Genomic DNA, 12877 nt, shown 5'->3' with positions numbered 1-12877 from the left:
CTGGTTAGTTGATCTCGCTGCTGCCATCAAAACCAAAATTCCATGAGCAGAAGGACAGGTAAACAGCAGAAATAAATGGGCCTTTAGTTTGCGATTTTTTTTTACAGGGAACCAACTCTTACTTGTTGAACTCGGGAAACATGTTCTGAAGTGGAAAGATGATTTTGTCAAAGTTGCTTTTCGGCTGGGCTGCAGCTCCATTCACTGGGGCTGGTTTTTGAGGAGCCTTGGCTGCCTGACTGGGTAGTAAAACACTCATCTGAGGTCCTGGACGGAAGAAAAGAGATTGTCAAAAATTATGCTTCAGGAACTTTAATCTTTAACTCATCAGAATCCAATAGCAGTTTATTCAGAGGCCTGGAGTCACACGGAGGCCAGGTAAGCCTTGGCTACTGCTGCCCTAGTCTTGGCCTTGGTGCCCATTCAAAATTTGCCACAGACTGTACGATTTCCCAATGGAAGTACTCTTTTCAAAATGAAAATGCCCTTGCCCTTTCAAAGATGAATATCCAGGCCTGTGTACAACAGTTAAATTTAAACTTGGCAAAGTGTAGAGGAACCTCTAGAGCTTACCACTGAAGGAGGAAACAGTTACTGGTGAAGTTGACTGTGTCTGGGGCTGCTCTTGTTGTTGAGCCTGTCGCAAACTCTGCTGATAACTGAACTGACTGCTTTGCAGTCCTGGACTTTGTCCCGACATCCTAGCTGCCGATGTAGCTGGGTCAATCCAAGGGGGATGTGCTCCAGCAAGAGACACTGGTATCTTAGCAGCGTGTATGTGGGGGTGGCCATGTGGCTGCCTTCCTGGATAAGCTGCTTCTTTAGGAGCTTGCCTTTCTTGGAATCCAGACGATTGGGTAGAGAGCCCCATTGAGACCGGCACTGAAGGTGGTGAGGGTTCTCGCTGCTGAGGCATGGTCTGGATCTCTTGTTGCTCCCTCTGATACCGGTTAGTTGATCCCGCTGCTGCCACCATATTTGGATCTCCAGGCACAGGTGAAGGTGAATGGGTATCTACCTGTCGATTTGCTGATCCAACATTAGCACTTGTGACTGCCATCTTTTGACTGCCACCAAGCGGGCCCATATGGCCAGGCGGGACCATTTGGCCGGCCGGGGCCATTTGACCAGGTTGGTGCAATTGATTTGGAGCCACTTGATTTTGCTGAGCCATTTGATTTTGCTGGGCCATTTGTGAGGGCATTTGATCCGATTGGGTCATTTGATTGGGCGAGGCCATTTGATTAGGTGCGGCCATTTGATTGGACGGGGCCATTTGCTGATTAGACAGGCCCATTTGATATGGGTTATAGTTGGGTGTCGGCATTCGTAAGTTCATTGGACCATGCATACGCATCCCGTATGGCATATCAATTCCAGGTCGTCCCCTCTGCATATTCTGTGTCATAATATGTGGTGGCTGGGGAAAAAAATGAAGACAAAAATCAGAAATTTCTTGTGTCCTATTACTAAAATTAATGGTATAATTTTGTGAAGATTATTTGTTCATTTCATTTTCCCCTCTTCTTTATCTTTTTTTGTCATCAACATACGTTGTTTTTAATAAAACCTTTGCACAACAAAATTGGCTATTGACCCATTTCACCTGACGTCATCATCAGAAAAATCTTGAATGCGCCATACTTGTGGGCAATTTCACTGTGCCTTTTCATATATAACTCTATACATAGAGTATGCTGTGCGTTATGCAGTGAAGTGCGCATTTTAGGCGACGCGGCGTTAATACACGTAAACCTAACTTGCCCACCAACATGGTAAGCGCGTGCAAGGGGTCAATAAAGCAGGAGCAGGCTCAGAAGCAACAAAATGTAGTAAAACATCCTGGGTTTGAATCCCTATAATATCCCTTCGGATGGGACGTAAAGCCATTGGTCCCATGTGTAGTGTAACCCATGTAAAAGAACCCAGTGCAATTATCGAAAAGAGATGGGGTTCGCCCCTGTGTTCCTGGTTGTAATAGCACCTTGTAAACCCTTGTAAACCCTAATAAGTGCTACATAATTGGGTCTCAGAATCCATCACTGCAATAACCTGTCTTTCTGAAAGTTTGTATATACTCAGCGCCTTGAGTACCTTGTTTGGTAGATACGTGCTCTATATAAGACTTTGATATTATTTAATCCCCACTGAGTGATTTGCCTGCGGATTTCTTTTCCATTTTCACAGAACTCGGGAAAGTATTGAGTAAACAGTGCTTGATAAACATCGGCGTAAGGGTAAAAACGAGTTATATTCTTTATCCCCGATGCAAATACAACATCTATAAACTGTAATAATGGTTAATTTATAAACATCTCCTCAACTATTCGCAGCTAGATTCACAATTTTTAAATATACAAAACTTTCTGAAGAATTATTTTGGATTGTTCAACCACAGTGATATGAAAGGGGAAATATTTCAGACTCTTAATATTTACTTTGCCTGATATCCTAATGGAAAAAACACTTGATGTCTAGTTATTTTTTCTTCTTCTTTTCTATACTTTGCGACATATATCTGGCAGGAAGACTCAGTACAAGTACTTACCACTGCTGGGAACTTTGGCCGGACAGGTTTCGGAGGCTCGATGAGTGGTAGCTGACTAAGCGAATGTCCGGACTTAATCTTCAGTACGTATTCCTCATATTTACTCTACATAATCAAGGAAACAAGCATTTTTTGTTAGAGGGAGTTAGTATTTTGGGAACGTTTTCATCATCTGGAGATAATTTCATGAAGTAGCTAAGCTCATAAATTTGCTAATCAGAGAAAATCACGCTGAACTGTGAGCGCAAAGCGTGAAAACTTGCGAGCGTGAAAGCTTACAAGTGCGAAGCCTGCTTAGATTCATGTATCTTTGGTTTCAATAGAATACTGTGCAATCTGAAATGTTCTACATGGTTTTTAACTTTCATGTTTTTTATGAATTTTATTATTATTATAAAAAAAAATTTTTTTTTAAATATTATTTGTTCATTTAACAAAGATTGGGGTGGGGGAGGGGGGGGGGGTAATAAATAAAACAGAGAATATCCTTGATAGATGAAACGAAATGACCAAGCTGATCCCGATAGTGATGTGACAACAATCTTAGGGGATAGAACTTACCTTAAGTGTGGCCCCATTGGCAATATTAGTGATAGTGATGTGACAACAATCTTAGGGGATAGAACTTACCTTAAGTGTGGCCCCATTGGCAATATTAGTGATAGTGATGTGACAACAATCTTAGGGGATAGAACTTACCTTAAGTGTGGCCCCATTGGCAATATTGTCCTCCAGACTTTTCTGCCATGTGTTCATATACTCCCTCTGGTTATCAGTCAGACTGGCGCCCCTACCACTATTTAAAGGGAAGGTACACATTTGGTAATTACTCAAAACAAATATTAACTTAAACTGACTTGGTAACGATCAATGGAGAGCTGTTGATAGTATAAAACATTGTGAGAAACGGCTCCCTCTGAAGTAGCATAGATTTTGAAATAGAGGTAATTTGTCACTAAAATAATAAAAGACTTCTAAATAACAGTCTTTTACCATTACCTTCTGTTAACCCTGCAATTATTTGTAAATCTGTTCATTTTTTTTTTTTCCCTGTTCCGAAAGTGTATAATGGCTTTAAAAAAAAGAAGAAAGGCACACCTTTGTACAATGTGGCTTAATCTATTGAGTTCGTTTTCACATTCTCGAATTGCATTCGTCACCGGAGTAAGATCCCGACCACATTGCAGATGGAGTGCCATAATCTGAAAATAAAAATCATTACCGGTAGGTCAAGACAAAAATCTGAATTGGCGACTGCAGCTACGGCTGTTGCTAAAGGGTGTTGTCAAGGACACACTATACTTCAATACATGATGACGAGGAACTCCAGGAAATCACGACTGAATTTCACCAATGCAGGTTGAGTTCCATCAAATAAGCTTGAAATCTGGCTCAGACTGGTTCAGACTGGTTTAGACTGGCTTTACATCCGACTGGCTCAGACTGGTTTAGACTGGCTTTACATCCGACTGGCTCAGACTGGTTTAGACTGGCTTCACATCCAACTAGCTCAGACTGGTTCTGACTGGCTCAGGCTGGTTTTGACTGGCTTTACATCCAACTGGCTCAGACTGGTTCTGACTGGCTCAGACTGGTTTGCAAAATCTTTCTACCAGGATGTCACAGTCACACGGGCATAATACGATCAACTTTTTCAAACATTTCTGCCAGGCCTTTGTTTTTGTGATTTTTTATCATATTTTCATGTATTTTCTATTGTAAGCTTCTTAATATTTATTGTAATAGTTTTAAAAATTGTGAATTATGTCACAATTCATCGGCATGCTGCGATGAAATTTTTAAATAAATAAACCATAAACCATATTACAAACTTGCAAACAATTTATTAAACCTGTTTCAGGACAATGGGAATGCGTCTTACCTCTGCTTCCTGACATTGCTTCTGTATCCGCTGTTCCGACCTTATCAAGCTGGCCGAGGACTCCTCAATTTTCATCTTCTCAGCTAACCACAGATCCCTAAAAACACGGGAAAAAAAACGATTGATAAAAGTATTAAAGGCAGTGGACACTATTGGTAATTACTCAAAATAACTAGTATGAAACCTTACTTGGTGACGAGTAATGGGGAGCTGCTGATAGTGTAAAACATTGTGAGAAACAACTCCCTCTGAAGTAACATAGTTTTCGAGAAAGAAGTAATTTTCCACGAGTTTGATTTTGAGACCTCAAAATTAGAATTTGGGGTCTCGAAATCAAGCATCTGAAACCACACAATAACTTTGTGTGACAAGGGTGTTTTTCTTTCAATATTGTTTCGCAATTTTGATGACCAATTGAGTTCAAATTTTCACAAGTTTGTTATTTTAATATGCATGTGTTGAGGTACCAAGTGAGAAGACTGGTCTTTGACAACTACCAATAGTGTCCAGTGCCTTTAATAATAAGCAGTTCAAATAGCGTTTTTTGTTTTCTCTACAGGGGTCAATTTCATAGAGCTGCTCAACTGAAAACAAATTTGTAAGCTTACTATAGCAGAAAAATGTGCAAATAAAGCGTATTTCACAGGTTTAGCAAGCAAGTTAGAGTGCCTCAACCTCGAATTCTGGTGTTAAGTTTTCAGAACGTGGACTCAAATACCGGTCATGACACTTGTGTCTTCTAGCAACACACTTAACTATAATTGCTTCTCTTCACCCAGGGGTAAATGGGTACCTGTAAAGGCAGGGGGTGGTTAATTGATTTCACAATGACTAGATTAAGTGTTGTCATCTTGTTAATGAATCACAATTTAAAGGCGTTACAATGTTGGTACAAACGAGATTGGCTGTTGCCAGCTTGACTTGTATTACATGTATATGCCCTTACGGAGCTTTGCTGAGTTCAGTTGTTATGATTGTTGAAAAGATCCTCAAAACAAATAATCAAACAAACAAACTCACTTTTCAGACTGCATATTCTTAGCTGTCGCTTCAGACTGCTCATCTTTCAACTTTAGCTCCGCATTCAGCCTTTGTGGATATAAAAAAAAAAAAAATTATTATAATAATAATAATAATAATAATAATAATAATAATAATAATAATAATAATAATAATAATAATAATAATAATAATAATAATAATAATAATAATAATAATAATAATAATAATAATAATAATAATAATAATAATAATATCATGCATTTATATAGCGCTTAATACCAGGTTTCTACTAAGCGCTGAAACAAGAAGTGTAACATAACAAAAAATTACAATTTAAAAGTGGATGAAATAGCAGAAAATGAACAGCTTAGATGGATTGAAATAAGTGTGTTTTGAGAGCAGTTTAAAATGAGTCCAGTGTAGTGGAGGCACGGATGTGGACGGTAAGATTGTTCCAGAGAGTGGGTGTGGCGATTGAGAAGACGGCACAACAAAATGATTTGTGAAACTGCCTCTAGATCATGGAGCTATATATATTGACTAAAGTGCTAACACCCCGTTAATACACGCACTAAGGTTTTGAAGCCATGTGGGTACATCCATGTTTATGTACAAACCAATACAAAAGCTTGAAATTTTGTTCGGCAATTGTACAGCTATTTGCATGATAGTGCATTTGTTCTTTTCTATGTGTCATCGAACCAAAAAATGCAGCAAGTGTGAACGCACAATCTGCTGAGGAGTGTACAAACTGCGGGCGTCACATGCGTCATGTTTATAAGGCACGTATACTTTTTTTTAGTACGTCAATCAAGTCAAACTTACGATTTTCGTAGTGCTGACGTACGCCAATGGGCAGTCGCGTACGTAAGCGCACACGCCAAATTTTAAAAAAATCGCGGCCATGTGTGTTCTCTTAAAATTAAAATTGTTCCGTAGTCACGCATGTGTGTTCTCTTAAAAATTAAAATTGTTCCGTAGTCACGCAACACATCAAACATGTCTGCGCCTAGGGTGGCTTCAACGCAGAGCAAGTTAGCGCTCTAGTCAATATATATAGCTCTATGCTCTAGACACAAGTTTAGGGGTAAGACATCTACATGTACATGTACTCTACAATGCAAAGGGGTCGGTTTGAATCCCACCTGAGCAATTTGCCTGTTAAATTTTTTGTTCACACAACTTGTATGAGTATATAGTACTTAAAGGGAAGGTACATGTTTCGTAATTACTCAAAAAAAATGTTAACTTAAAAACTGACTTGGTAACGAGCATTGGGGAGCTGTTGATAGTATAAAACATTGTGAGAAACAACTCCCTCTGAAGTAATATAGTTTTTGAGAAAGAGGTAATTTCTCACTAAAATATTAAAAGACTTCTGGCTAGAAGTCTTTTGTTCCTATCTGAAAACACACAAATTCGTCCAACAAGAGTGTTTTTTCTTTCATCATTTTCTCGCAACTTTGATGACCAATTGAGCCCAAATTTTCACAGGCTTGTTATTTTATGCATATGATGGGATACACCAAGTGAGAAGACTGGTATTTGCCGATTACCAAACGTGTACCTTCCCTTTAAGACATAGGTGTAAATGCAGAGTCACACTGCAGCGATAACGAAAAAGAACAACGCAAAGAGATACGCATTCTATTGGTTGAAAGAGAAAGTGTGTATTCTGCGTGAAGCAATTCAACAAATAAATTGCGTTCTCTTTGCGCAGTGACCGTTATCGGTTTCGTTATCGCTGCAGTGTGACTCGGCCTTCAGGGTAAACATTATGTTTTTTTTCTCATGCAAAAGTAACATCTGTTGAAGTGTGTTCCTTACTTAGCTATCTGATGCTCTAGGCGTCTAACCTCTGCATCCCGCTGGAAAACATCTTTCCTTAGATCACCTTTCTCTTGCTCCAAGACTTTCTTGTCTCTCTCAAGTGAATTGATTCTGTGTTCAAAACCAGTCACCCAATTTCTCGCTTCCTATAAACCAGAAGAGATCGTTAGTTAAAGGAACACGTTGCCATGGATCGGTCGAGTTGGTCTTTGAAAAGCGTTTGTAACCGTTTGTTATAAAATGCATATGATTAGAAAGATATTTTAAAAGTAGAATATAATGATCCGCACAAGTATCACTCCAAATTGCATGGTTTTCCTTTTATTCCTCGACAAACACCATCGGCCATTTATGGGAGTCAACCTAAAAAGTCAATAGTGCGGCCACGAGCAGCTTGTACAAATATGCCCTAACATGTAGCAGCCACAAACTGCAGCAAGGTTTGCCGAAAAGGTGTTTCTTTTACAATCTCACACGAAAACAAATAAATTTTATAAAATAGCCCAGCTGGTTGTCTTTAAAAATACGCCAACTGGCCATTTTTTTTTTTTTTTTTTTTTTGGGGGGGGGGGGGCTATTGTTGATTAAAAGCACTTTTAGTTTATAAGTATCTTGCCCAAGCTCACAAGTGCAGCAAACTATGCCCCCATGGAGACCACAAACTACAACTTACCTTTTCCTGTGTTTTGAATGTTTCCACCTCACTCTGTAGCTTTTTCTCTTTGATATGATAAAGCTTCTCAGACTCCGATAATTTTACATGCATTTCTCGCACATCCATCTTATAACCAAAAAATAAATAATAATATCCATGACGTTAGTAATAATAATAAATATATAAAACTTGTAAGGCGCACGTATCCACTCTGCTGGGTGTTCAAGGCGCAGATGAACAGGGGTTAGGCTATGGATTTTGGAGTAATCTTCTTTTTTTTAGCTAACGCCCAACTCACAAGTTTGTATGGCCACTTTAAGGTGAGGGCTACACTTAACTGCCATCTGTTGTAGAAGTTTGGAGTAATCAAAGATTTGCAGTCTGTTGTGGATTTTAGAATAATCATAGACTCACACAGTCTGTTGTGGATTTTTGATTAATCATAGACACTCACCACAGTCTCTGTTGTGGATTTTAGAATAATCATAGACTCACACAGTCTGTTGTGGATTTTGGAGTAATCATAGACACTCACCACAGTCTCTGTTGTGGATTTTGGAGTAATCATAGACTTGCACAGTCTGTTGTGGATTTTGGAATAATCATAAGCACTCACACAGTCTCTGTTGTGGATTTTGGAGTAATCATAGACTTGCACAGTCTGTTGTGGATTTTGGAATAATCATAGACACTCACACAGTCTCTGTTGTGTATTTTGGAGTAATCATAGACTTGCACAGTCTGTTGTGGATTTTGGAGTAATCATAGACACTCACCACAGTCTCTGTTGTGGATTTTAGAATAATCATAGACTTACACAGTCTGTTGTGGATTTTGGAGTAATCATAGACACTCACCACAGTCTCTGTTGTGGATTTTAGAATAATCATAGACTCACACAGTCTGTTGTGGATTTTGGAGTAATCATAGACACTCACCACAGTCTCTGTTGTGGATTTTGGAGTAATCATAGACTTGCACAGTCTGTTGTGGATTTTGGAATAATCATAAGCACTCACACAGTCTCTGTTGTGGATTTTGGAGTAATCATAGACTTGCACAGTCTGTTGTGGATTTTGGAATAATCATAGACACTCACAGTCTCTGTTGTGGATTTTGGAGTAATCATAGACTTGCACAGTCTGTTGATGGTTTTGGAGTAATCTTAGACTTGCACAGTCTATTGTGGATTCTGGAGTAATCAAAGACTTGCACAGTCTTTTGTAAATGTTTGAGTACTATTAGACATTCACAGTCGAATGTGGATTTTAAAAGACTTGCACAGTGGATTTTGGAGTAATCTTAGACTTGCTCAGTCTACTGTGGATTTTGGAGTAAAGTTAACCTTGCATAGTCTGTTGTGCATTTTAGAGTAATCTAACCCACCTGTAATTGACTGACTTGTGGACTTTCAGCGATAAGTTGCATCATCGTTGGCTCCGTGTTAGCGCCTCTAGCTTGCATGGTTTGCTTCGGACACTGAGTCCACGTACACTTCAACGACTTCTTACGTTCCGTGTACACCTTACACGCCTCGTAGATCATTTTGTATTTCTGCAAGAGTTCATTATACTTGGTGACGCTGACTGTCGAAGCGGCGGGAGTGTCTGTGGTAGGTAGAGGAGATTCAGTTGGGTTGGATTTCGAGGTTTCAAGATTCTCTCGACTCGGGGACGCATTCTCGGCGCTTACCAGATCAGCAGCTACTGTAGGCTGATCCGTATGTTCGTTAGTTTTCTCCTCAGTCGACTTTAATTGGTCTTCTTGCTTTGCCGGAGAATCCACATCAGTTCCCTCGTCTGAACCTACATTTAATTTTGTATTGATAATTGAGTTGCCTCTGTCATCCTTCACAGAGTCTTGGTTCAATGATTGGGAATCAGAGGAGAGATTTGAAGCAGTGCTCCTGCCAGATGAGAAGCTGCTACTATCAGAAGACAGGCTGGAGCTCTCGCTACTTCTGGTAGAATAAAACCCACTCTCGCCGCAGTCTACGACATCTTCTTTAGCGCCAGACCCCTGTTCAGAATTCATAGACACTGTCCCTAATTCGCTGATTTCTTCATTTTTAGTTATTTCTGAGTTTGTCGGCAAATTTATAAAGGTGTCTTTTAAAATTTCACCTGGCATACAAGAAACAGGTCCCAAGGAAACACTGGCACCAATTGCCAACTTATCAGCGGAATTAAGCGCCATATTGCTATCCCCATCAACCTTTGACCCATTATTAACCTCAGATTGACCTCCAGACGGTAATGAAACACTTTGATTAATTCTATTCGGTTGTCTGTTGGCCGCGTTCACTTTATGCGGGAAAAATATTTCATTTAATATACTGGGAGGGGCATCGTTTAGAGAGCTTAAATCACTGGCTTTGTCAACGTCAGGCTTAAATTCAAGTCCATCCGCTGTACGATGGCTTTGTGCATCTGTCATGAGTGGCTTGATTTTATACACAGAAGCATTATCCTTTTCATGAGTTTCAGCATAGTCTCCTGATTGTTCCTCAACTTCTGAAGTTTCAATATGTGACTTTGGTTCCACTTTGCCAATGCCTTCTAGCACAGACTGCATTCTGGCTGCACGGGTTTCTTCCGAATCAAGAAAGATGTCCTCAAGAGTGTCCATTTTAGAAGGCGTTGCCGCTTTGTCAGATTTCCTCTGTCCACCCTCCGCTGCACTGCTAGCCAGGGATTCATTGATGTCCGGGAAATGTTCCGGGGCTAGGTTAGCACGAGAATTAGTCCAGTACGAATGCCCTCCCCCAGCCCCAGTTGTGGCTGGGAGGGACGATGACTTCACCTTGGGAGCTTTGGCGCGCTCCACGATCCCTTTGCACTTGGTGACGTCTTGGAGTAGACAAACGTGATCCTCTACCATCTTGAAGTTGGATGAGTTCAAGAGGAACTTGTCGAGGCCGCCGGCGCGTTCGACAACAGCTTGATGTTCAGACGGCATGCTTTTCAGCTCGTTGCTGAGTAAAGTATCGGTGATTGGTACGGGACCAAGACGTCTGAGAACTTCTTCAAAATGCCTGTAGGAAAAGCAAGTTATTTACAGGATATTTCATTTAGTTGCTTGATTACAGACGATGTGAACTGTGACGTCACATGTTTACAAAAGAGCCACATAGCCTGGACTTCCTGCAGGCATGATTTGTACACAGCTCAACGGAAGAAAACGTAAAATCTTATATTGTATGGAGATTGCACTGTCTAATTCTTATCAACTTTTGATATGATGAAAGGGGGCGCATCTCAAAACTTGTCCAGCTTTTCTTTCATGACTCTGGGATTTATGTAGAAGTTATGACACAAAATGTAAGCGTATTAGTTACAAAAACTAAATCGCAAGCTATTAACTCACAATTGTAATGCTGTGATTTGGCTCCTCTCCTCTTGCGACTTGGCGACTGCAGCAGACGTCAGCTCGGCCATCTTCTTGGGCATCTTTTTATCCACTTTCTTGTGCGACTTCTTGGCCTTGTAAGTTTCCTCAAACTCAGTTTTAGCCTCTTGGAGGCTTGGTGGAGTTGTAAAGGGCTGGTTTGTAAACAGTCCTGGAAAGGCAACATTGCTGGAGAGAACGAAAAAAGGAAAAAAAATGGTGAACAACCATACACAATTCTGAATGGATGTGTATGGCACAATGGTACCAGGGTTTGCTCATCCTGGAGGTTGCTATACAAAAGCTTGGCCCTAATAATCAGTTGGCGTAGCAACTGTCTCGACAGTCTGAAGAATTCAAATGTAAGCCGTGCATTGTAACTAAGCAAGTCATTGAACCAGACATAATTAAAATTTAACTCGCAAATGGCTTATTGCTGAGCGCAGAATAGTATCACTTAGCAGAAACAGGTTACCAGCCAAAATTACAGTTAGTTTGCATTGTTGTAGTTGGTGCCCTACTCAGTTTTTGCTGAGCAAAGAACTTTGTCAAGCAGTATTTTCTCAGATTCTCAAATTATTAAAGGAATGTTACAGAATTGGTCAGAAACAAAAATCGTGAAGATCACAGATTTACATAAAACTTACACGGTCTAATGATGATGGTAGAAAGCATACCTTGAAATATTTCTGTCCAGAATATTTGATGTGAAATGAATAATCTAATTTCGCGTTCGGAGTTTATCGCTCAGTGAGCGTTTTATTCATTTATGTTTTTGCATCGTTGCAAATCGATTTGTAATCGGTTTTTCACTATTTTCTCGTGACCCAGAAGGCCGATCAGTCTCAAACTTCTACAGGTTTTTCAGTTTATGTATATGGTGGATTACATAAAGTGCTTACACTGCCAGCAACTTTTTTGCTAGTAAAACCAAGTCTGTTATGTTCCTTTACGTGAGAAATAACCTCTTTCTCAAAAACTACATTTACTTCAGAAGAAGACGTTTCTTACAATGTTTTATACTATCAAGAGCTCTCAGTTGTTCGTTACCAAACTAAGTTTCTAAGCTAAAATATATTTTGAGTAATTACCAAACGTGTCCAGTGCTTTTAAAGCAGTGGACACTGTTGTTACTCAACATGGGCATAAAATAACAAACCTGTGAAAATTTGAGCTCAATTGGTTGTCGAACAATAATGAAAGAAAATGAGATAATAATGAAAGAAAAAACACCCTTGTCACACAAAGTTGTGTGCTTTCAGATGCTTGATTTCGAGACCTCAAATTCTAAACATGAGGTCTCAAAATCAAATTCGTGGAAAATTACTTCTTTCTCAAAAACTACATCACTTCAGAGGGAGCCGTTTCTCACAATGTTTTATACTACTAACCACTCTCTATTACTTGTTACCAAGTAATGTTTTATGCTAATAATTATTGTGAGTAATTACCAATAGTGTCCAGTGCTTTTAATATTTACTGACATGCACACAGACAGAGATCTAGCCGGGGCCAAAGGAGAACCTTGTCAACTTCATTATGAAACTATTTAAAGAAAGAATAAAGGAGAACA

General features: G+C 39.7%; 1 protein-coding gene across 4 annotated transcripts in view; it reads right to left on the bottom strand.

Annotated features, from left to right (window-relative positions):
• The window catches only part of LOC139951868 (uncharacterized), a 53389-nt gene that overhangs the window by 4471 nt on the left and 36041 nt on the right, over nt 1-12877 (bottom strand). For all 4 annotated transcript variants that reach the window (XM_071950939.1, XM_071950937.1, XM_071950936.1 and 1 more), the window contains exons 24-34: nt 11284-11493; nt 9304-10951; nt 7936-8043; nt 7260-7408; nt 5451-5519; nt 4431-4527; nt 3647-3750; nt 3248-3344; nt 2549-2653; nt 574-1420; nt 123-267 (exon numbers count right to left, since the gene is read on the bottom strand). In XM_071950939.1, coding sequence (XP_071807040.1) covers nt 123-267; nt 574-1420; nt 2549-2653; nt 3248-3344; nt 3647-3750; nt 4431-4527; nt 5451-5519; nt 7260-7408; nt 7936-8043; nt 9304-10951; nt 11284-11493 — 3579 coding nt within the window. The remainder of the gene's footprint in view (nt 1-122; nt 268-573; nt 1421-2548; nt 2654-3247; nt 3345-3646; nt 3751-4430; nt 4528-5450; nt 5520-7259; nt 7409-7935; nt 8044-9303; nt 10952-11283; nt 11494-12877) is intronic.

This window comes from Asterias amurensis, chromosome 19 (genome assembly GCF_032118995.1).
Source record: "Asterias amurensis chromosome 19, ASM3211899v1".
NCBI classification, from domain to species: domain Eukaryota; kingdom Metazoa; phylum Echinodermata; class Asteroidea; order Forcipulatida; family Asteriidae; genus Asterias; species Asterias amurensis.
This window is presented reverse-complemented; position numbering and strand designations above follow the sequence as displayed.